Consider the following 25,274-nt stretch of genomic DNA (forward strand, 5'->3'; position numbering starts at 1 on the left):
AAGCCTCCAGAACTTTCCCCAGACAAACTACTCCATCTATATCTTCTTTATCTTGTACTTGAAAAAATGATTATTTGTACAGAAGGATGTGTCTTTATATGTACCAATATTAAAATTCCTTTATTCAATTCAGCCCAGTGTCCTAGGCTATCGGGATCTTTCAGAATGTAGACTGTCATCCTTGGTATTAGCCATCACTCCCAGCTTTGAGTCAAATATTAAGTGAGAAATGTGCCCTCTATGCTCAAATTCAAGTTGTCTATACAAATATTCAACAACACAGGGCCAAGGGCAAATCTCTGAACACTCCACAGGAGACTTCCTTCCAAAGTGACATAAGATTATCAAACTATTCTCCCATGTGTGCTGCAACCTTAGTTTATGCATGGGGAAAAAAAAATAGAAAGGGGCCTTGAATTGAAATTGAGAATTCTAAAGAAAATCCATTTGTGTAAGGCCAGAATTATGTTTTCTTAAATGGAATGGCCCAGAATGTATGCCCTACCACGTGCTGCTAGATCAGTCCAAAAAACTAAAGGATCCTTGTTTCTCATAAGTTTATGAATGGACCTGGGTGCTAACTTAGATGAACCTAGAATTTCATGATGACTTCTTTAATAACAAGCAACCACACTAAGCATTCTTGTCTCCCCTGCTTCCAGGCCTGGTCTTCTTAATGTGTTCTCTTCATCCTTGCCATCCCAGAGTTACAAGGAACTTTTATATTCAGGGTGGAGCTAGAGACTAAGAGTATTTGCCAACTTTCTTTGGAGTGCTGGTGAACACAGTATTGTACATAGGATTCGAGTGTCATGTTTGGCATACGGACATCCCAGTGCAACATATGTCCTCATAGTAGCATAGTTTAGTGGAAAGAGAAATGAGTATGAGTGGTAGCTCTGCTGCTTATTAGATGTGTGATGTTGGTAAGCCATTTAACCTCTCTGGGCCTTGGTTTCCTCGGTTGTAAAAGTGCAGTTGGACTTCTTATTCAGTTGTTTTGTTCCTTTGTGACCCTGTTTAGGGTTTTATTGGCAAAGATACTGGAGTGGTTTGCTATTTCCTCCTCCAGTCTTTTTACAGAAGAGGAAACTGAGGCAAACAGAGTTAAGTGACTTGCCCAGGGTCACACAGTTAGGAAGTGTCCCAGGACAGATTTGAACTCAGGCAGATGAGTTTTTCCGACTTCAGACCTGGAACTCTGTGCACCATGGCACCACCAAGCTGAACTAGCTGGCCTCTAGTGCCTCTTCCAGCTCTAAACCCAGGAGACTGGTCATCTCCTATCATTTATATCTTCTTCATTTTGACAAAGCGGCACTTTGAATGCAGAGGCTGCATCTATCTGCATACTTATAACGAAAATGGCCCAGGACTTGGAATCAGGATGCTGGAGATGGGTTCAAATCCTGGCCTGAACATTTCCTAGCCATGTGACTCTGGAAAAGCCTGACCCTCGACTTCCCAGTATGCAAAAAGGAAATAATCATTTGTTCTATGACTCACTCCACAGAGCCGAGAGGAGAGTACCTTGTAAACTTGAAAGCTCTGTAGAGGTGTGAGCTGTCCTTTTGATTTCTCTATGTGCAAGTGAAGGCTGAATCTGTTTTGCCATGGGTTTGTTTCTTTGTCCCTTGATTTATATTGTTTTATTTTCAAGGAATACGTTAGCATCCGTTTTCATTTCCCGTGGCGTCTGCAGATAGCAGGCATCTTAGATCACCTGCTTTGTGTGGTTTTATTGGGGTTTTAGGCTTAGAAACTTCACATCAATCCTTGCGTATCACAATTATAAATGCTTAAAGTTAATGAACGCCGTCATGGCCCAATAAATAGAAATGTATCCAGCTGGAGAACAGTAGGTACGGCAAGATCTGAGGAAAGAAAGCACAATGAAATGGATGTTTTCTTTGTTTTACTTTATTGAATTAGAGAAAAAAACACATCACTCATGAATAGCAACTAGGGCGTATCTGTAAGTCAGTGTGGTTCTGTCAAGTTAATTAGGAAAAATAAAAATAAATTTATCCCCTCAGAAGGTGATACATTTTACTTAAACTGTAGGATGATTTTTATGCTTAAGTTGTACAGATTTTCCCAACGAAGAACTCGTGCTGTTTGGTTTCCCATGATTTTAAGAAACTTTTTTGTAAAGCACGAGAACTTTAAAGAACGCTTCATCTTCCACACAGCTGCCAAATCGATATTTCTGAAAAGCCAATCTCACCAGCTCACACCTGCCCCCCATCACTCAGAAATCTTTGCTAGCTCCTTAAGCCTCTGGAATAAAAACAAAGCCCTCAGCCTCACCCTTAAAGCCCCTCACAGTCAGGTTCCCTGTGCCTTTCCAGGATTATCTCATATCACCTCCTTTCACACACTCTCCATTCTGTTTGAACTGGCCAGCAAGCTTTTGCCTTTACGTGGCATTCCATATCCCACCTTTGCATAAGTAACTGCTGTATCTGGAGTATGCTTCCTTCTTACCCTTGTCTTCTAGAATCACTTTGTTAGTTTTGGCTGTTCAGTCATTTTAGTCATGGCTGTCCCTTTGGGACCCCACTTGGGGTTTTCTTGGCAAAGATTCTGGAGTGGTTTGCCATTTCCTTTTCTAGCTCATTTTACAGATGGAGAAACTGAGGCAAACAGGAAAAAGTGATTTGCCCAGGGTCACGCAGCTACTAAGATTTGGATCTGAACTCAGACCTTCCTGACTCCAGGCATTGGGCTCTTTCCACTGAGCCACCTAGCTGCCACCTAGTTTCCTTCAAAGCATGGATCAGTTGTCTCTTCCTCTAAGAGGCTTTCGCTGATCTACCTTTTCCTCTAGTTATGGGTGTTGTCTCTACCTTGAAATTACTTTACATCTAACTTATATCTACTTGGGTACATACACTATCCTTCTCTTCCCACCCTGGCCAGTAAAATAGAAGTCCCTTGGAAGCAGGTCCTGTTTTCTTGTTTTGTCTTTGGGTCCCCTGGCTCTGCCCTGTGTTTTGCACATTATTAGACAATTTAGTGAGCGTTGGTAGAATTAGATAATTGTTAGGATGAGCAGACACACAAACCACTTGAGCCTTTGTGCTATGGCAGAGGGTGAGGTTATAGTGAAAAATGGCCAGAGCAGGAGAAGAGCTGATGAGACAATCTCCCTGTTTCCAGTAGCTGCTTTATACCTTAGCTTTGGAGCCTTTGCACGGGAGGGGCCCCTAAGTGAGGCATGCCCTTCATACCTGTCCAGTTAGCTGCCCTTCTGCACCTCGCCCCCCATTCCCCAGGGAAAAGGAGATCAGAGTCAGGCCATTTTACATGGCAGCAGTCCACAGGGAGCCTTCCCTTGGCCACTGTCAGAAGCATCTAATATCCTTGCTCCTGGCAGTGACTCTAACAGTCAAACCAAACAGACTTCCAAGAAAAAGCACAATCTGCCATCAGCAAACCTTCCCACACTGGAACTAGCTATTGTTAGATATGTTATGATGTATTCTCTTGGGATGGTTAAAAAAAAATGTGTGTGTGTGTGTGTGTGTGTGTGTGTGTGTGTGTGTGTGTGTGTTTTCTTCCTAAGCATTCCCACAGGCTTTCAGTAGGAAGAACAAATTTAGTTAATCTCATTAATAATAATATTGATGCTTTAATATGTGTGTATATGTAGCATATTTCCCTTTTTAAAACATTTTCATGGGAACTGAGATTTAGAACTCAAAGAGAATCTCAGAGCTCATCATATAGCCCTGAATTTTACATGGCAGGAACCCGAAGCCCAAGTGACGGTGACATGATTTGTCCCTGTTCACAAGGAGAAGAAATAGCAGAAACAGACTTAGCCACTAGGTGGAGCAGCGGATAGACCTCTGGCCCTGGAGCCTGGAGGACCTAGGTTCAAATTTGACCTCAAACGTTTGCTAGCTGTGTGACCCTGGACAAGTCGCTTCACCCTGTTTAACTGCTAATAGTAACCCCTGTTTCACTGGTTTGCTGGGACAATCTAATGACATCATATCTCAAAGTGCTTTATAAGTGCTTTTTCCTCTTGTCATTCAGTCGTATCTGACTCTTTGTGACCCTGCGAACCACAGCACTCCAATAGTATCTTGGCAAAGATTCTGGAGTAGTTTGCTGTTTCCTTTTCTGGTGGATTAAGGCAAACAGAGGTTAAGTGACTTGCCCAGGGTCACACAGCTAGTAAGTCTCTGAGGCTGGATTTCAGCTCAGGTCCTTTTGACTCCAGGCCCCATGCTCTATCTACTGTTCCACCTAGCCACCTCCTTAAATGCTGGTTATTATCATTAACTCAAGCCCTCTGATTCCATATCCAGTGTCCTTTCTATAATACCATTTTTATTAAGCCCTTAGGATGAGCTTGGAGTTATTCAGCAAGGTAATCTATTTTCAGAGTAATATCACCCACCCACTTTTATTCATTCTCAAGCAGATTATCCTCAGTAAACTTGGACCACCTCCACCACCATTCTAGGTTCTAGACAGCTCTCCCTGCTCAGCAGGGAGGAGGAGGTGATAAGAACACATTATAGGATGGGCGAGTGAGTCTAAGTGACCCTGTAAAAGTATGTAAATAAACAATGGGCTGAATCTAATAAGATAAAATTTAATAAGTGTAAATTTCTGTGTTTGCTTGCAAAGTACCAGACCTCTAAATACAGGATGGGGAAGCTTGGGTATGCAATTCCTATGAAAAAGAGCTAGTGGCAAGGGCATATGAGGGGAAAACACCAGATTTCTACTCAAAGGATCTGCAGATCCCTGCTCTGCCTCTTACTATGTAGATGACCTTGGACAAGTGATTTAACATCTCTAGGCATCAGTTTCCTCATCTTTAAAATGAGAAGATAGAGTTAAATGGCCTTTAATCCTGTCTAAACCTACAATCCTGTGACCTACAGCTTTTAGTTGAACATGGGTTTCCCGGATGCCTTGGAGAGGCATGGTTTACAGAAGGTAGTTGGGGTTCATCCTGCTGGCCTCTGCCCTGCTCACACCACCTCTGGAACACATCATGCATTTTCAGAAGCTGACCTTTAGCCTGTTACTAGCATGATGAGGGGCACATGAGGGTCAGAGGGAGGAACTGAGGCTGTTTAGCTTGGAAAGACAATCCTTAAGAGGAACTCTTAAGTACTTGAAGGACTGTAATATGAAAAGGACGTTAGCAAATTTACCTACCTCCCTTTATCAGGTGGGGGACTATGAACATGGGATGTTGCATATACAGTCAAATTTAGTCCTGGTGTTGGTTAGTTTAGGGGAAGTACTTTTTTTTTTCTTCTTTTTTCTCTCTTTTTCTATCTTTGTTATCAAAGATGGCTCTTTGGGTAGAGGAAGGGGGAGGGGGATATATTTTGAAATAAGGGTGATATAAAAATAAAAACAGCCGTAAAATATGAATTTTAATTTTTAAAATATGCAAGGGCAGTTACACATGTTTTGGTTTATCTAGAGCTGGAAGTAATAATAACTTTGTTGTTTTTGAGTCATTTCAGTCATATCTGCCTCTTCATGACCTTATTCAGGGTTTTCTTGGCAAAGATACTGGCCTGGTTTGCCATTTCATTCTCCAACTCATTTTATAGGTGAGGAAACTGAGGCAAACAGGGTTAAGTGACATGCCCAGGGTCATATAACTAGTAAGTTGCTGAGGCTGGATTTGAACTCATGTCCTCCTGATTCCTGGCCTAGCATTCTATCCACTATGGCACCTAGCTGGCCACAGTAGTAACTAGCTACCATTTTATATTGTACTTGTTTAAGGTTTCCAAAGTGCTTTACAGATGTTATCTCATTTGAGCTTCACAACAACCCTGTGAAGTAAGTACTATTATAATCTCCATTTGACAGATGAGGGAACTGAGGCTGAGAGAAGTAAAATGCTCCACCCAGAACCACATGGCTAGTGTCTGAGGCAGGATTTGAACTCAGGTCTTTCTGACTCCAGGTCCGGTGCTTATCATCTCTGCCACCCAGCTGCCATCTATAAAAAAGAAGGAGTTCAACTAGAAGTCCTCTGAAGTCCCTTCCAATTTTAGTGTATTATCCTGTGATGAGAGCTACCTTGCCAGCCTGTAACGTCACCATTTCACCTAAGTGACCATCAGCAGCACCTCCTGACGCTAGTTTGTTAAGCCTTTGATTCTTGCCTGAACATTCCTTCATTGCTACCAATTTGTATCTTGTTTCTGCTTGAATATTTGCCATTTGGTTAGCTTGGCAAACCCGCTAACCAACAGATGGCCATTTTGGAAGCTGATTTGGAAGAGATTCTAGTGAATCATACATAGAGGAACAGGATATGTGACCTACAAGGACTCTTGAAGGTCAAGTGAGGTCTAAGCTCAGTCTCTTGGTTTTGCAGTTAAGGAAAGCCGCGCCAAGAGATGGGAACTGTTTTACCTAAGGTCACCCCAAGAGTTAGTGGCTGAGGCAGGATGAAAGCACACACAACCTGGCTCCCAGGATTTCCCAGGTACTCTGTGTATCAGTGCTTCAATACAACTAAGGAGAGAGTCACAAAAATAACGTTGTTTACAGCTTGAGTCTGCATTAAAATGTACCCACAGGCACAAACACACTTGTTTAAATAAGCAAAAGTACTCTGGGGTATTTCTTTCTTTTCTTTGTTTTCAATGATAATAGAATCTTGTTGGATTCATGAGGCTTTTTTTTTGCCAGCTGGAAGTCCATGAATATCAGGATTGAGAAACCCTAGATTGGAGGCAGAGCCTAAGAATGCATTGACAGATCTAGAAGGGACCTTAGAACATAGAATGTCAGAACTTGGAAAGATTGCATATAGCTGTATGATACTGATATAGTATCTGGTATATTGACACAGCTAAAGGTAGGCAAAGTGCTTTCCATATGTTCTATCAGTTTCTCCTCTTTACACCCTTATTAGACAGGTGCAGAAAACTGAGCCTTAAAGAGAATAGGTGACACTAGTCACCTAATGGCTGTTTGGTTAGTAAGTATATGAGCCCACATTTTAACCCATTTTTTTTTCCCAGCTCCAAGTCCAGTGCTCAATCTCCTATGCCACATTGGCTTTCTCAGAACATAGAGTGCCTGATCTGTCAGGAGTCTTAAAGACCATCAGATTCAAATTACATTGTACAGAGGAAGAGAGTGAGGCCAAAAGCAGTGTGGCCCTATGGAATAAATGTTGAACTTTGAATCAAAGGACCCATGAATTATCTGGGTAACCTTGGTCAAGTCACATATCTTCCCTGGGCCTGTTTCCTCCTTAAAAAATCAGAGTGTTGTCCTGCATGACTACTAGGATCCGTTCCAGCACTAGCTCTCTGACCTGATGATCCCAGACAGAGGAACAGATATACTCAGTTATGCACCCAGTTAGTAACAGGGCCAGGACTAGAATCCAGTTCTCCACCTACCCAGCTCATTGCTTTTTCAGTTATACCATGCCATCAGACAAGCAAATCTCACTTGATATCAGGAGAATAGTAGAACCACATTCCTCTGTGCCCCTCCCTCCCCCACCAAACATCAGGGAGACTCCCTTATGGAAAAACACAGGCAAGGGTTACATCGCATATTCAATTATGAAGGGACTCTGAGCTACATTCATGGAGGGAATATCTGCATTAGTGAGATCACAGATACACTGTAGCAGTAGCCTATAGCTCTGGACACAGCTTGCTTTGGCATGTGTTATTTTATGATTGGACATGAAAATCCATTCTTTTCTAAGTGAGGCCAGTGACCCTGCACTGCTGGACTCTGGTCATGACCATCTACCCTCTCATTCAGAAAGGAAGCAACTAGGTCTAAGGGAATTGTTGCCTTCTCTGCATTCATGTATCACATGTGGTCTTTGTGCAAAGCTTAAGCATCAGAACATTTCTGTTTATTCTTCTCTGCCCTGGGTACCTCCTTGCAGCCTGGAAACTGTGAGGATCAATTGTAAATGCTTCTCTTTTCAGTCGAAAGAGCAGCCACTGGCTGTCTGTTGTCTTTCTGACATAGCCTCTTACAGCCAAAGTTGCACATCCATTAATTCATCCTTAATGACATTTTGACATTTCAATCAGTTCATCAGATGTTCCTCTTCTGAGACTCTTCTGCCAGTGCCTGTCCAGTCTGCTGGGTTGTTCGAGATACATAATGTATGAGACAGACAGCTTTTCCCGGTGCCCTCTGACAGGCATCTGGTTCCATGCAGGTTACACATTCTCAGTTGCCCATGGCTCCTAGTGATTGACACCAATGCTTTCATGGTATTTGCATCTGGATGTTCCAGCTGTTGCATTTATGGGAGACTGGTCGGTGACGAAAACATGAACGCTGTCACTGATGAGATGTGTCTATGGTTTGGACATGATTTTTCAAATGTGCAATTGGAGGCTTAGAAAGAAGAATGTTCTCAAGTGTATCCAAAGACTTTTGGGTCTAAAAAATGGCTGCCTCCCTTTAGATGGGAATCACAACCCACAACCCCTCGTGGAGTTCGAGATTGGGCTAACTGAAAGGTAATGTAGTGTCATGGAAGGAACGCTGGATTTCAAATAAATCAACCTGTGTTTGAGATAACAGCAATAGCATTTATTAATAATAATTAATTATTAATATAGCATTTATCAAATATTCAGTTTTGCAAAGCACTTTACATGTTACCTTATCTGATCCTCACAACAGTCCTGTGAGGTAGGTCCTATCATTCTCCCCACTTTACAGCATGTAAAGGCAGTGTCCCAACTCTGCCATCTGATAACTGTTTTATAGTGGGCTCCTTGTGAGCCTCAGCTTCCCTATGATTTTGCAAGTACATTTTACAGGGTATAATATTACCTAGCCCACAGGATTGTTGTGGGGGAAGTACTTTTTAAGCTTTCAAGTGAAATAGAAATGTCAGTCATGATTGTAATTGTTGGTTTGTAGAGGGAAACCCAGCTCTAGAGGTGGAAGGGACCTTAGGAGTCATCTGGTCTAATCCCCTCGTTTTAAAGATGAGGAAACTGGGAACCAGGGAGGTGAAGTCATTTGCCCAAAACCATGTAAGTGATAAGTGGTAGAGCTCAGATTTGAACCTAGGTCCTCTGACTCCATATCCAGTGCCTTGACTACTGTACCACACTGCCTCTTGCGTGATGGGGCCTGAACAGTGGAAACAAGAAGACCAAAATGATACGTTTGTGCAACCAACCTAATGCTTCTGTCACTTGCCTTTGCTAATTTTACTAGAATCAGAGAAGAGGATAAGGAAGACTGAGAGAGAAGAGTGTGTGTGTGTGTGTGTGTGTGTGTGTGTGTTCATGAGTGTAAGTATCATATCTATGGGTTTTGTGTATTCTGCAGTCTCATCTACAGATTGTTATTGTCGTTTAGTTGTCTCAGTCATGTCTGACTCTCTGTGACCTCATTTGGGGTTTTCTTGGCTGTGATGCTGGAGCAGTTTTGCCATTTCCTTCTCCAGCTCATTTTACAGATGAGGAAACTGAGGCATATGGAGTTAAGCGACTTGTCCAGGGTCACACAGCTAGTAAGTGTCTCCAGAATCCATTACTAAAATGGTAGGGAGGACTTTCCCAAGTCCAGAGTGAGAAAGGCAGGAAGAAAGAAAGAAAAAGAAGGAAGGAACGAAGGAAGGAAGGAAGAAGGAAAGAGAAAGAAAGAGAAAAGAAAAGAAAGAGAGAGGGCTGAAACCTAAGTCTTAGGGGATGCCCACAGTTGGGAATAATATGGCAAATAAAGAGATGAAGAGCAAAATAAGAAAAACTCTCAGTTAAACATGGGAATAGGATAATGACCAAGGTACTTAGGGAAATAGAGTAACTCTTTTTAACCCATAAGTGTTTATCTGACCTGTTGGAGTACATCTCATTAAAGTAGGGGGTAAGGTCATCTACTGAGAGAGAGGAAGGGGAGAGGGAAGAGATCCAGAACACTTACTATGTGGAGCATGGCAGGGAGTCACTCTAAGTGTCGAGAGCCAAGTTGAAATTAGGCAGCTTGAATTTATAATGGGCCAGGGCTGTACAATTCTGCCTCTTCAAACCACAGCAGAGAAAAAGGATGGGGTGAAAGATGGGGGAGGGGCTATCCAGGGTCAGGGATTGGTATGACAGACATGGCAGAAGGCCAAGGAAGCAAAAACATTAAGAGTGGTGGTGAGGCCAACATTGAATTAGCTGATTCTCAAATCATCACTGGGTAGGATGTCTGCAGTATCTGGGAGGAGGCTAACTGACTGGGCGAAGTGGGGAAAGGGTTGAAGTGCCATTGAGAGATGAGAATAAGTTCTCTGTACACGGGAGAGTGGAAAATGTGAGGACGGTGGGGCCTAAGAGGAAGCCTGCTTTCAACAGACCTGGGTTTGAGTCCCAGATGTAGCACTTACTAGCAATGTAATTTTACACAAGTTGCTTAGGTTCTCTGAGTCTCAGTTTCATTATTTATAAAATGGGGGTAAAAATATCAATATTTCTCAACCTTCACAATCTGGTTCTAACCAATGGCTCATTTTACTTTACTCTCTCCCTCTCCTACACTCTACTTTTCTGTCCTTCCTGATACTCCCTCAATACAATATTCCATCTGCTACTCTGTGCCTTTGCGTAGGTAGATATATCTCCTTTATCCTCCCTCTTGGAATCACTTAATCAAGGGATTCAAGGTTCAACTCAAATGTTAACTCCTTCAAATAGTTTTTTTTTTAATTTTCCTGGTTTCTCCAATGGTTAGTTCCCTTTCCCCCCAAATTAAATTTTGAATTTATTTTGAATATATTTTGAATTTGTTTATCTTTATACATGTTGCTTCCCTCCAGTAGAATGTAAACTCTTCAAAGATTGAGATATTTCATTTTTTTAAAAATCTTTGTATTGCTAGCACTTGACATGGTAGCTGACACACATTTGTGCTTGTTGAACTGAGTTAAATTGATCTCTCCAAAGGTTCTGGAGAAGCAATGCCAAGCTTCTTGTTGCAGATATTTCCAGGTGCAAATATTCCAGGTCACAAATTGGTCTCAGGTAGGATTTTAGTGCCCCTGCTTACTATCTTTCTTTTTTTTTTAAAGAAGAGTTTTCATCTTGTATGCATGTGTCTTCCACTAGGAATTAGAATCGTGAATATATTGTAACAAAGAGACCTGGATATTTTGGCTTAACATGATCTAGAAGATGTTTGTGAGTTAAAAGATTTAGTGTGTTTCCATGAATGTCTTTGTTACTGCCATATTTTCCATCCCAAGCCTGTACCTATTCTATCACAGCTTGGTGATTAACTCTCTTTTTTCTTTTTTATTTCATCCTTTTCTTAGATGGTATAAACAGAGCTGGCTTAATTGAAAATTAGCCATACTTTTATTTCTCATTCCTCCATCATCTTATTCCAAACCCAAGCGTGGGGATCCCATGAGGCATATTCATTGTCCGTGAATGCAGTGATGGGAGTGGTGATGATGCATTCTCCTGTATAGCTGCTAGAATTTTATAAACTCTTGAATACTGTACCCTGTTTGACCAGAGAGAGTCCAGCACTGTCATTTCAAGTCGCCCTTTCTGACTAGCCCCCCTTAGTTGCTTCTTTGATTGCATTTACTTGATACTAGAACATCTAGAGGAAAAGTGAAAAATTCAGCCATGCCACCAGATAGATCTTCAGTCACCCAGCCCCTCATCATCATCATCGCTCATTTATCAGATGCCTCCTCTGGGTTTAGCACCAGGTACCTAGATATTGCACAGTACATAGTAGATCCTTCATAAATGCTTTTAGAATGAATGGAGTTGAATGACTAAAATACAGACCCTCCCCTCACAGAGCTTACAGTCCAGTTCTAGCTATACTATACCTCAAGAATTACCAAAATATTTTGAAGCTCCTAGGCACTGGTTGAGTGCCAAGCATGGCCATGCTGCGCTGTTTGTCCTGGAGCTAGGGATGATCTTATTTCTCTAGAAGCTAATTAATTATTTGTGTCCTGGACCAAATTTGTCATGGAATTCCATAATGCGTGGAATAGGATGGTCAGCAGCTCTCCCTCTGGGAAAACCTCCTTCTAAGACCCTGTTCTTTTCCACTTTGGTGGTTAACTCCTTTTTATTGGCTTTCTTTTCCTTTCCTGCTGAGATAACAGAGCAGAGCTGAGGCTGGAACATGGCTCCATAATATATCTTTTCAAATTCCTGATTAAGAAGGTCACATATACATTTTTAAACACTTTACTTTCTGACAATAAATGAAGAATGAAAGTTTCAAATGCCACCCGCAGCAGAGATATGCATTATTCTTTCATTCTCACCCGGCCTTAATGACACGCTTTGACAGAGAGGCCCGTTTCTGGACTGATATGTCATCAATGAATGGTGATCCCCAAAACAGGGCCCATCATAGAACAGGACATCTGTATGATATGGGACCGCAGTAAAGCAGGAGACATTGGATTTAAGATTGCCAAAAGACCTGGGTTCGGCCCTTGGCTCTGTGGGGCTTTAAAGTCTGTAAGCTTCAGCCCACTCGTGCATAAAATGAGGAGGATGACACCTATGCTATCACACAGGGCTATGGAAGAATATACAGGAAAATGTGCTGAAACTCAAGAGCTTTTATTTTAAAATTATTTTATTTTATTTAACATGAGCTTTTCTTTTTCATTCATTTCAATTCAGCAAACATTTATTAAGTGTCTTCTGTGTGCAAGACTGGGCCCTAGGGATATGGAGAGCAAATGAAATAGCCCATCACCTCAAATTGCTTACAGTCTCCTGGGGGAATATTCCAAGTGCATGTAAGTAAGTACACTGTAGGGAGTGAAAGAGGAAAAGGAGAGATTAGACAAAGTGCTCCAGGAATATTTAAGGAAGGAAGATAAGCTAACTGCTGGGGGGATCAGGAAAGACTCCCTGGAGGAGGTGGTACCTTGGCTGAAATGGAAAGATAATAAGGAATCTAAAAAATGGAGCTGAAAAGGGAATGGAAGGTGGCCTGTGAGAATGCCCAGATGTAGGAGATGACACGCTGATTTTGGTGATCAGCTAGAAATGACAATTTGGTTGCAATGAAAAGTGAATTGAGTAGGGAGGAGGGGTGCAAAAACAACTGGAAAGAAAAGTTGGAGTCATTATGAAGAACCTTAAATGACAGAGTGAAGAATGTGTAGAGGCAAGTGGGAGCCATGGAAGGATGTTGAATATTCATTAACAAGTGTTTATTAGGTACCTTCAGTGCACAGGGGTCTCTGCTACATGCTGGAAAAATTACAAAGTTTAGTGAAGACCCTGTCCCTGTCTTCATGGAATATACAGTCTCATCAGGGGATAAGACACAAATACAGGCAGCTATAATACATAATATTACAGGAAGAGTGTCCTAAAGGAGTACAAAGCAAAAGCTTGTGAGCATCAAGTCAAGCAGACCCATCCCCCAACACCTAAGTGACCTCCTTGTAAAAGTACTTTACTTTGTGGCAATAGAGGAATCTTTGTCCTATACAGATAGGAATCAAAGCCAGGTTCTGCTCTTCTCTGATCCAAGCTAATAAAAAATTCTTCTCATGCTGAGATTTGTTTTGCAAATTCCATTCATGAGAACGAGCTATAGGCATATATGCCAGATTAAATAATAATGATAACCCACATTTCCAGAATATTTCCAGTTTTACAAATCCTTGTCTCATAAGGAGTCAGTGGAGTAGGGAGGGCAAGTATTATTCTCCCCACTTTGCAGATGGAAAAAACTGAGACTCAGAATGGGAAGTGACCATAGCCAGAGTTATAGTTAGTAAGACTGACCAACGTTATAGAATGTGGAACTCTAAAAGATCTCAGAGATTGATTCGTCTAATTTTCTCATTATAATGATGAGAAAGCTGAGGCACAAAATGACCAAATGACAAACAGCAAAGCCAGGAATCAAACCTAAGTCTTCTTCCATTACACAATACCACTTCAGTTTTCTTGTCTAAATTCAGCCTTCTTTCCTTTCTAACCTCACCCAGAGAAGCCATTAGCCCTCAATACCATAAAGTCTCCTTTGTCTTTGAGAGTGAATATAACAACATGAAATGGTCAAATGAGACCTTGTTTGGGCCTCAGGTACACATTCCACCTATGATTATTGACATCCTGAGATTCAGCAGCCCCCAGAGCTTCTTCCGTGACTACCCCATCCCCAAATGTTCCTAAGAAAAGTAGCTATTTTTTTGTTGTTTGCATGAACCCTGAATGTGAACCTCAGCTCAGACACCCAAAGAGTTGAACCCCAGCTGCTTCTCTTTTCCCCTTGATCCAGTTGAACTAAGCTGACCATGGTTTCTCTTCTCTTAAAATTACTTTCTAGGAAACTAGCCAAGAAACAGAAGGAGACTCAGAGCAGCACGCAGAGGGAGATGGGGCCGGTGGCAACAACCGACAAGACCACCACCAAGCTGAGCACTGCTCGGAATGAAGAAGGCTTTTCCTCCAGCACTCAGGATGTGAATGGATTCAGTAAGTAGAACTTGCCTATTACCAATAGCCTACAGTCTCCTTCCCGTGGGCACCATTATGCCATGCCTACTGAAGGACATTCTCAAAAAGACCCAGTGTCCTTAATGGTGGTGAGACTGTTGGAGATTTAAAACCTTCTTGTCTGAGGGAAATTAGGAAGAAACTAGACTGAGAAACCATACCCTTAGGTCTTCCCATTCCTGCAAAAGTAAGTATTAAATACCTGTCAGTTAATGCTTTTCAACAGGCTCTGACTTGAAACAATAATAATAATTAATTATTCTAGAGCAGCTAAGTGGCACAGTCGATAGAGTGCTGGACCTGGAGTCAAGAAGACTCATCTTCTTCACTTGTTAGCTGTGTGACCCTGGGCACCCTGTTTGCCTCAGTTTCCTTATCTATAGAATGAGATAGAGAAGGAAATAGCAAACTACTCCAATATCTTTACCAAGAAAGCGTCAAATGAGGTCAAAAAGAGTCAGACGTGACTGAAACAACACAACTACAGCAATTATAACTCCCCCTTCTATATCACTTTATCATTTATAAATCACTTTCCTCTCAACCACGCTGTGAATTAGGTAATGCAGGTAGGATGATCCATTTCACAGGGGAGAAGACTAAGGTGCCCAGGGATTAAGTGGGCATGGGCACACAAATGTAAAGGAGTCTATTGAATAATAGGTCCATCATGATTGGTGCTAAAAGATGGAGCAAAGATGTGAGGTATCTTAGGGAGCTATTTGTGCTCAGGCAGGCTTCCACACAGTAGAGATGACATCTTTTCACAGGCTTATTAGAAAGGGAAATTTCTTTCTTTCACTTCTTTTCAATTCAGCAAACATTTGGAGGACAGGTTGGCACATAGTGGCATAGTAGGTGGTTTAGAAAATAGAGCTCTGGACTTGGAGTCAGAATGATCTGCCTCAGACATTTAGTAGCTGTGTCACCCTGGAGGCAAGTCACTTGACCTCTCCTTATCTCAGTTTTCCCATCTACAAAGTGGGGGTGATAGTAATAACCCTTATTTCATCGAGTTGTTGAGTGCTTTGTAAACCTTAAAAGCTATATAAATGCCAGTTATTATTTCTTAAAGAATCTTCTTTGCCAGGCTTTGCACTGGGTGCAGTGCATGCAAAATAAAAAGCCAGTAGTGCCTGCCGTCATTGGGAGGATGAGGGGAGGCAAGCAACATGTACGGAGATAAGTAAATTAAAAATATTTACACAATGAATACAAAATCATATTTGGGGAGAGAGCAATAACAATTAAGAGCGTCAGGGAAGACTTCTTGGAGGAGGTAATGGCACTTGAGTGAAACTTTGAGCTTGAGATTTCAGGGTCTTAGAAATGTGGAAGGAAAACATCTTAAGCAGGGAGAGGACACCACCCAAGCAAAGCCATGGAGTCCGGAAGTAGAATGTTGCCTTCTGGGCTACAGTGAATTTAGCATGTGTAAGAAGGAGTGATGTGTAATCAGCTTGGAAAGATAGATGGGAGCCAGATTGTGAAGGGCTTTTAATGCCAATCAGAGGAGTTTGTATTGTGCATTCTTTTTATATAAACAAAAAAATCCTTTTCCCATCCCCACCCCCATCCCTTCTGCCTTGTCACTTGTCCTTGTGTCTGTGGGGCTCCAGATGTCCAGTCATTGGCTTTCCTTGGGCTGCCCTCTGGAGCCAGTTTGTGCTGGTCTGAGCTAGTCCTCCCTGAAGGGCTCATTTCCTCAGAGTAGCAGTGAGCAGAGGGGGCAGGAGATGGGAGAAGAAGCACCCCAACAGGATTTTTTAGTATTTGGCCATAGTATATCCAACTGGATTCCTTGTTCACTGGAGTCTTGACCTACTCTTAGCTCTCACTGGCCGGCCTGAGGTTAACAGGGCTTAGGCCTCATTATTTGGCTTGTTTGGCCAGAATAATGATGATAATGTCAGTGTGTATAACATTATCACATTCTCAAATTCCAAAAATTTATAAGGTTAGTTTTACTCAACTTGTGCGTCCTGTGTGGTGCCATAGAAAGAACCCTGGACTTCAAGGCACAAGGCCTGAGTTCGAATGCTCACTTTGTACCCTACTGCCATGTGTCACCCAAAGCAAGTCATGTAACCTCTAGGCAGAAGGGTGGGGAGGGGGTATGTTCACAGAAGCAGAGTAGAAAATGACTGGGTAAAGAGGAGTCTGTATGGTCTCGGGGGTGTCAAGCCAAGTGACTTAATAAGTGCTTTTTAGCTTGAATTTCATAGAATGAAATTAAGTGGCAGGAGGGCGTGTGGGTGGACTTAGATGCACATAGATCTAGAGTTGGAATGGATTGTAGAGGCCATCTGGGTGACAGATGAAGAGCTAAGTTAAATGGCTTGGTCCAGGTCATACAGGCACCTTCAGCAGCTAGATAGGAGGGGATTGAGGAGAATGTAGAGAAGACAAAAAATAAAGGAGCTATGTGAAGGGAATAGAAACAAGGATTGGATTAGCAATGACTTCCATGGCCCAAAACAATCTGTATGAGATGTTTGCTTGCTTTGGTTATTTATTTGGACAAGTCATTAAATCACTTTGAACCTCAGTTGTCTCATATATAAAATAGTTCCTGCTTGGTCAATCAAGAGGTTTGGGGAAGGTAGAGGGAAGGATATCACCTGAGAACAAGGTTGTGAAAGTCCCTTGGTAAGCTGGTATCCTGCAAGAACTGCATGGACCAAACTTAGACCTAGAGGACATTTATTAATGTATCTGGGAAAATGCCAATGGAGGATTTTGGCTGCAATGAATCCCTGGCTATTTTTTTATAGCCATAAAATGTGATCCTGGAATTCCAGGTGGCTTTTCCCCAGTTAAACAGCTAGGCATCGAGCACAAAATGGGGTAAGGAAGAGATTAAGCCCCCCTTCCCACAGAATCTTTAAGTATAGCACTTAAAAATTTCTCATTCTTAAGAGACTCTCCAAAGTCTAGGATCTTAGAGTAAAAAAAAAAATCAACATTGTGCCCTGCACTAGAGCACAAAATGTATTTATTAAGCATTTATTAAATGTGCACGAGGCACTGTCCTGAGTCCTGAGGCTACACAGACAAAAAAGAAAAACTGTCCCTGCTCCCCCAGCACCCCACCCCAGACCAGGATCAGCTTGAATACACTACCGAAAAAGCAACGTGGGAGAAAAGGATGAAAGAGAATTCCATCCAATTGAATTAGTTGTCTGAAGGAGCCAGAGTCAACCTACTCAAGTGAAAAATTGCCTTGATTCAATTTACTGGCAATGGTTGGGGAAAAGTTTTAAATCCAATGGCTGATTTGGTATGATCATTAAGACACTCCACATGCATTTGAATCAAGTGAAGTTTCTAGATTCTGTCAGAATATTTGGTGCTGCCTCATCAGATATACCACAGAAACGATACAGGACTTTTTTTTTCCGTTAACCCTGGAATGCATCAGATGCCTCTTAGCATACCCCGTGAAATCATTTTGATGAATGTTTATAAAAACTTAAGCAATGCTTGCTCTCGAAATGTAGAAATTGCTTCTGAAATTACCTTGATGTATATCAGATTGAATCTATTTTTATGGTATTAGGGAAGAGTGTCTGATTTCAGTCCTAGCAGCTTTTGGAGGCGTGGAGATCTTGTGTAATGGTGAGAAGAGCCAGATTATGCTGCACACTGAATAATTGTCACTTCAGAAAAGATTAGGGGAGAACATGCCCTGAGAACTTTATTTCATTATTTCCTATGCTGTCCCTGGCCTACTTGAAATTCTGCTTCTTACTGTGGGGGGCTTGCTTAAACAAAATCCTAAGAATTCCAATGGCCTCAATTCCATTGCAGCACTGGAAAGCTCAGAAGTCATCACGGGGTCCCCAGTAGTCCCACTGCTTATTGCTGCTGGTTGGGATGGTGTCCGGCACCAGGCCACAATTTCGGGAATTTTTCATATGCTTGAAGTCAAACATTTATTTGTTTCAAGGACCATAATTGGGCATTGGATTTTATTGAACAAAATAATTGTTTGTAATCGTCATCTACATTTGCTTTTATTACTCCGCTGTAATTTCATCATAAACTCATGTTAGTAGAGCTGGAAAGGACCCCAGAGACCATCTAGCCCAACTCCATCATTTTGTAGATGAGGAAACTGGAGTCCAGAAGGGCTGAGTGGCCTGCTCAGGATCACACAGGAAATCAGTGGCAGAGCTGGGTCGTGAACACTCCAAATACACTGCTCTTTTCCAGTGTTCCATGGGTCCAGAGATTGTGTGTGAGGGACAAAAAGGGGGCTGCTATGACTGGATCTCTGGTGTGTGTGTACATATACATACATGTATACATACATATGTACATATATGCATATACATATGAGAGAGACAGAGAGGAGAGGGGGAGAGAGAAAGAGGAGGGGAGAGAGAGAGAGAAGGAGGGAGAGAGAGGGGGAGAGAGAAAGAGGGGGAGAGAAAGAGAGAGAAGGAGGGAGAGAGAGGAAGAGAGAGAAGCGGGGAGGGGAGGAGGAAAAGAGAGAGGAGAGGGAGACAGACAGACACATAGAGACAGAGACAGAGAGACATGCCTGCACTGGTGGAAGCAGTTTCTAATCCATATGAAATCAAGGATCATTCAGGCATATGTATAGAAAACATCTTTGTGTCTTGCATACCGAGTATCATCTCCTCCTTGTTTTTTTTTTCTGTCCAAAGAAAAATACTTCAACGCAAATCTTTGTTGAATCCCAGTTAGTTGGGTGCTGGGTTTGGGGAATATTTGTTTTTACCATCCTCTCTGGGATACTATTTGACTTATTCCCCTGTGGTTTCCAGTGGAATCATAGGACCATGTAATTAAAGCTGGAAGGGGCCTTAGAGACCACCAAGTCTGACCCTCTCATTTTACACATGAGGAAGCTGAGATGTAGAGAGAAGGTAGGTGACTTGCTTAAGTCACATAGGTAGTAGGGAACAGAGCCAGTATTCAAACCCAGGTCCCCTGGCTCTCTATCCAATTCCCTTTCTAATACATTGTGGCACCTCAGGCAGAGATGAGGACGGGTAGGGGAGGAGACCATTACATGGCATGAAGAATGACACAGGCAATTGAAAAATATATAGCGAAGTAGTAAGAGTGACAAACAGTTTGGGCTAGACTGGAGTGTGTGTATTAATTATTCTAGCACACAGCTATCTAGTGGGTCAGAGAGGTAATACATGACAGCATTTGGAATCTATCAGAATATCACATTCTATTTCTGCCACTTAACTAGCTAAATTAGGAGGTTTTAACCTTTTTTGTGTCACACAACTCTTTACTCTGATGAAGCTTCTGAATCCATTCTTCAAATGGTGTTTTTAAATATAAAAGTTAAATGTGTGGGCTTACAAAGAAAGCTAATAATATTGAAATGCAGTTATCAATTTTTTTCAAGTTCATAGACGTTAAGTTAAGAACCCTGCACCATATGATCCATTGGTATGCTTTGACATTCTCTGAGCCTCAGTTTCTTATCTGTAAAATGAGACAAGTAAGACTTGCATTATTTCACAGAATAAGTAAGAGAAAAATATGTGTGTATTGCTAACTTTAACTTTATTTTTCAAGGTTCAATGATCCAAGAGTTACTGTGGCTAAAAAAATCTATCCATCAGTGCCCAGTCAATCAACAAACATATATTAAATGCTTACTATATTCTAGGTCCTAAGGTGACCTCATTAGGGCTATACTTTAGGAAGATCCCTTTGGCAGCTAATTGGAGGATGGACTAGAAAGGCAAGTGACTCGAGGCAGAGAGACCACTTAGGAGGATGTTAGAATAATCAAGGCTAGGTGATGAGGGCATAAGCTACAGTGGTAGCTGTGTGAGTGGAGAGAAGATGACAACAAATCTCATGAAAGTAAAAATGACAAAATTTGGCAACTCACACATAAGTCTCTTGAAATTTAGCTAGGCTTGCTCTCAGATGGCCCACACCCAGTTCATCACAGATTCATACATAAAGCCTTTTGCAAATGGACAGGGCCTACAAGAGCTTGGGCTCTGTGAAAGGAGCCTTCAAGAACCCAGGGCCATCTTCACTCTGTGAGGAGGCATTAGGATAGGCTTTCTTTAGAGGATAAATGTCAATGCACTCTCCCAGTAGATGCCATTGCTATTAGAAAAGGGTACTTTTTGAGGAATCTTAGGGAGCAGGAGAAATCCTCGTCAGACAGAATTTCACAGAGAAGTATGCCATGTGAATCAGCAAGCAGAATTTTATCCCTGATTATTTTGGGGTAGCTAGGGGTGGGGGGAGGGATGTTATATAATTAAAGAAGTCAAACTACAAGAAAAAAATGGGCTGAGACATTTCCTTAGCGGGAGACAGATATGATTTTTAAAAAATAATGAACCCAATTCAGCCAGAACATAAAGCTATTCCATGGGAACACATAAGGCTTTTGAGGGAACTTCCTTAATTCTTTTAGGCCTTTAGAGCTCATCCATTCTAACAGAATAAGGGATGGGCTTGTGGTTCATTAATATAGGGAACTCACTGAGGAGGAAAGCCCCTCTACCATTGAAATTCAGCACCTTCTCTACACACTTATTGTCTTAGATAATTTCCTAGAGTGCTGAGAAGTTATATAATTTGCCCAGGGACACATAGAGCATGTATCAAGAAGTGGGACACAAACCCAGGTTGTCCTGGCTCTGAGAGTAGCTTCCTCTCCCATGTGCCACGTGGCCCACTGAAGTGATCGTGAAAACACATTCCTGGGAAAATCCAGGCCTATTCTGGGGCTCAGAAGTAGGTATGCAGAACAAAGTACACAAGATGTTGATGTAACTGGTTAAGCTTCTGAAGCCATTCTTCAAATGATATTTTTAAATATGAAAGTTAAATGTGTAGGATTACAAAGAAAGCCAAAGAATATCCCAAGAAATTGAGGATAATAACAACTTAACAAGATGGGAGGCCCCCAGACAAAGCTTTTTCCAAAAGAGGATTTTCCAGGTATAGACTTTAAAAAAAAAGAAAAGAAAAAGTCATGTATAACTGTAAATAAAATATATCAATGTAATATGCACCAGATTGCCATTAAGATCATAGACCTAGCAGGGACTTCCCAGCCCATCTAGTCCAACACTCTCTTTTATACAGAAAAAGGAAGTTGAGGCCTAGAGATCCTATGCGACAGACTTAGAGGTAGGATCTGAACCAAGTTCCTCTATAAATTTCTGTCAAGTCAAAGAGCATTTATTATTTATTGAGTGCCAAGCACTATGCAAAACACTAGGGATACAAAGAAAGGCAAAAACATGGTCCCTTCTCTCAAAGAGCTCACAGGCTAATGAGGAAGACAACATGTAAACTACTATATACGTACAAGATATATACAGTCTAAGTTGGAAATAATCTCAAAAGGAAGGCATTAACCTGGAGAAGGCACAAGGGAGGCTTCTTGCAGAATTTGAGTTTATTTGATACTTGAAAGAAGCCAAGGATCCAGGTGGTGGAGATGAGGAGGGAAAGCATTCCAGATGTGAGCAGCAGCCAGTGAAAAGGCATGGAGTCCAGTGATGGAGCATTCCGTGCAAGGAGGCTAGTATTGGTGGATCATAGAATGCATGGAGAGTAATAAAGTGTAAGATGATTGGCAAGGCAAGAAAGGGACAGGCTGTGATGGGTTTTAAAACTAAACAGAATTTTATATTTGATCCTGGAGGTAATAGAGAGTCACTGGAGCTTTTGAGTAGGGGAGTAACACAGTCAGACCTGTACTTTAAGAAGATCACCATGGCAGCTAAGTAGAGGATGGATTGGAATAGTGAAAAACCTAAATCAGGGAGACCAAACAGAAGGCTATTGACCTTTGGAAAAAATGTTTCAGTGGCCCTCAACATTTTTCTTTCTTTTTTGGCATCATTACCAATCCCCCCCGCCCTGCCTTGAGTTATAATATCTCTCAATGTCTCGTGGATTCACTTGATTTCTGTTTGATGTATTCCAATTATAAAGGAATCTGTTACTCGGATAAGGTTTGCCACCTTCTGTTCTAAACTAATTGTTCTCCTCCCAAGTTTTTCCTCCAAAGCTTTTATTTCATTGTTTGTATCTTGCTTGTAGAAAAGTCATTTTTTTCCTTCGAGTCTTCTTGAAGCTGTTATGGAGTTATTGTCTCCTTTTAGGTTGGGTTTTGAATTATGTCTCAATCTCTTACAAATCTTTATTGTAGTCTCTTGTCTTCTTGTGCTCACTCATCTCTCTAGCCTTATTTCCTCAAGTGGAGCTTTGTGCCAGGGTGAGTAGCCACTTGTTGCTGCCATTTTAGGTGGGGTGAAGAGCCCTGTTTGGTCTAGACCTAGTTGATCTGAGCTCCTGTGCTGACTTCTATCTCTCAGGGTTATTCCATCTCCTCCATCTGAATCTTTGAGGTTCAGAGTGCTAAATCCTGAGAGAGCGCTCTGTGGCACCTTAGAGTGCTAGGGAGCTTGGGGTCCTTGGACCTGGGGTGCCCCAGTCTGAGTGCTGCCATGCCTAGACTGGTGAGCACCTTTCTAGTTGTTTCCAAGGTCCCTGCTGTAGGTACTACCCTGAGACTTTATCATGGGAGCCCTCCATTCTTGCTTCATCCATATATAGATCCTTTTAAGCCACTGATGTCTCCAGTCTCACTGAAAAGCTAGCATTTTGTTTTCTATAACTGGTGCTGGCTTCTGTGGCATCCTCCTTTCCCGTTGGCTGTGGGCTTCTGGCTGCCTTTTTGTGCAGTTCTAGTGTGGAAGAAGAAACTATAGTTTTTCACTGAACTTCTTGATTGTTATTCCATCCGGTATGATTTTTAGGTTTTTACTGAGTGGATATTTCAGAACTGGGTTCCCTGGCTCCATTCTGGCTACAAGTCCTTCCTCTGAATTCTTTGTATTCATTATTTCTTCTGGCACTATAACATTCCATTATATTCATGCACTAGAACTTATTTGGCCATTCCCCCAGTCAATGGGAATTCACTTTGCTTCCAGTTCTTTGCCACCATTAAAAAAAACAATGCTGAGGGCAGAGCCAAAATGGTGGCTGGAAAGCAGGGACTTGCCTGAGCTCCCTGCCAAGTCCCCCCAAAAACCTATAAAAAATAGCTCTGAACAAATTCTAGAACTGCAGAACCCACAAAATAGCAGAGGGAAGCAGGGCTCTAGACCAGGACAGCCTGGACGGTCTCTGGGTAAGGTCTATCACGCACGGAGCTGGGAGCAGAGCGGAGCAGAGCCCAGCATGGGTGGCGGCAGGACCAACCAGACCGGGAGCCGGGCGGAGTGAGCCCTAGTGCCCTGAATCAGTGAGCTGTGGCAGTTACCAGACTTCTCAACCCACAAACACCAAAGACAACAGAGAAGGTTAGTGGGAAAAACTGCAGGGAGTGGAAGTAGTTTGCTGTTTGGCCACCGCCCCGAGGATGTTGGAAGTGGTGCAGCTACAGAACTACAGCTGTAGTTGCTTCTGGCCCCAGGCCCACCTGGTGGGAGGAATTAAGTAGCGGATCAGAGCAAGAGTGCAGAGCCTGCATAAGATCTGAGTCCAGTCCGGGTTGGGGGTTCTTGAAGTGCTGGTGTGGCAGAGCTGGCTATAATAGCTCTGAAAACAACAGCGCATCCTCTCAAGCTTGGAAAAAAGTACTCTTTACAAGCAGTCATACCCCGACAAAATACTCAAGGGTCAAGTAAGTTGGCTGGGAACATGGCCAGACAGCAAAAAATGCACTCAGATTCAGTCTCAGACTTTGGAATCTTTCTTTGGTGACAAAGAAGGCCAAAACATACAGCCAGAAGAAGTCAACAAAGTCAAAAAGCCTACATCAAAAGCCTCCAAGAAAAATATGAACTGGTCTCAGGCCATGGAAGAGCTCAAAAAGGATTTGGAAAAGCAAATTAGAGAAGTAGAGGAAAAATTGGGAAGAAAAATGAGAATGATGTGAGAAAACCATGAAAAACAAGTCAATGACTTACTAAAGGAGACCCAAAAAAATACAGAAAAAAATACTGAAGAAAACAACACCTTAAAAAATAGACTAACTCAAATGGCAAAAGAGCTCCAAAAAGCCAATGAGGAGAAGAATGCCTTGAAAGGCAGAATTAGCCAAATGGAAAAGGAGGTCCAAAAGACCACTGAAGAAAATACTACCTTAAAAATGAGATTGGAGCAAGTGGAAGCTAGTGACTTTATGAGAAATCAAGATATTACAAAGCAAGCCAAAGGAATGAAAAAGTGGAAGACAATGTGAAATATCTCATTGGAAAAACCACTGACCTGGAAAATAGATCCAGGAGAGGTAATTTAAAAATTATTGGACTACCTGAAAACCATAGTCAAAAAAAGAGCCTAGATATCATCTTTCAAGAAATTATCAAGGAGAACTTCCCTGATATTCTAGAAGCAGAGGGTAAAATAGAAATTGAAAGAATCCATCGACCGCCTCCTCAAGTAGATCCCAAAAAGAAAACTCCTAGGAATAGTGTTGCTAAATTCCAGAGCTCCTAGATCAAGGAGAAAATACTGCAAGCAGCCAGAAAGAAACAATTTGAGTATTGTGGAAGCACAATCAGAATAACCAAAGATCTAGCAGCTTCTACATTAAGAGATTGAAGGGCTTGGAATACAATATTCTGGAGGTCAATATAGCTAGGATTAAAACCAAGAATCACCTACCCGGCAAAAATGAGTATCATGCTTCAAGACAAAATATGGATTTTCAATAAACTAGAGGACTTTCAAGCTTTCTCAGTGAAAAGACCAGAGCTGAATAGAAAATTTGACTTTCAAACACAAGAATCAAGAGAAGCA

At 41.9% G+C, this 25,274-nt stretch overlaps 1 protein-coding gene across 1 annotated transcript in view; it reads left to right on the plus strand.

The window, feature by feature from the left end:
- The window catches only part of PTPRT (protein tyrosine phosphatase receptor type T), a 360,616-nt gene that overhangs the window by 207,927 nt on the left and 127,415 nt on the right, over positions 1-25,274 (plus strand). Inside the window, exon 11 of the mRNA XM_036749775.1 lies at positions 14,317-14,465. Coding sequence (XP_036605670.1) covers positions 14,317-14,465 — 149 coding nt within the window. The remainder of the gene's footprint in view (positions 1-14,316; positions 14,466-25,274) is intronic.

The sequence above is a fragment of the Trichosurus vulpecula genome, chromosome 3, assembly GCF_011100635.1.
Source record: "Trichosurus vulpecula isolate mTriVul1 chromosome 3, mTriVul1.pri, whole genome shotgun sequence".
NCBI lineage: Eukaryota > Metazoa > Chordata > Mammalia > Diprotodontia > Phalangeridae > Trichosurus > Trichosurus vulpecula.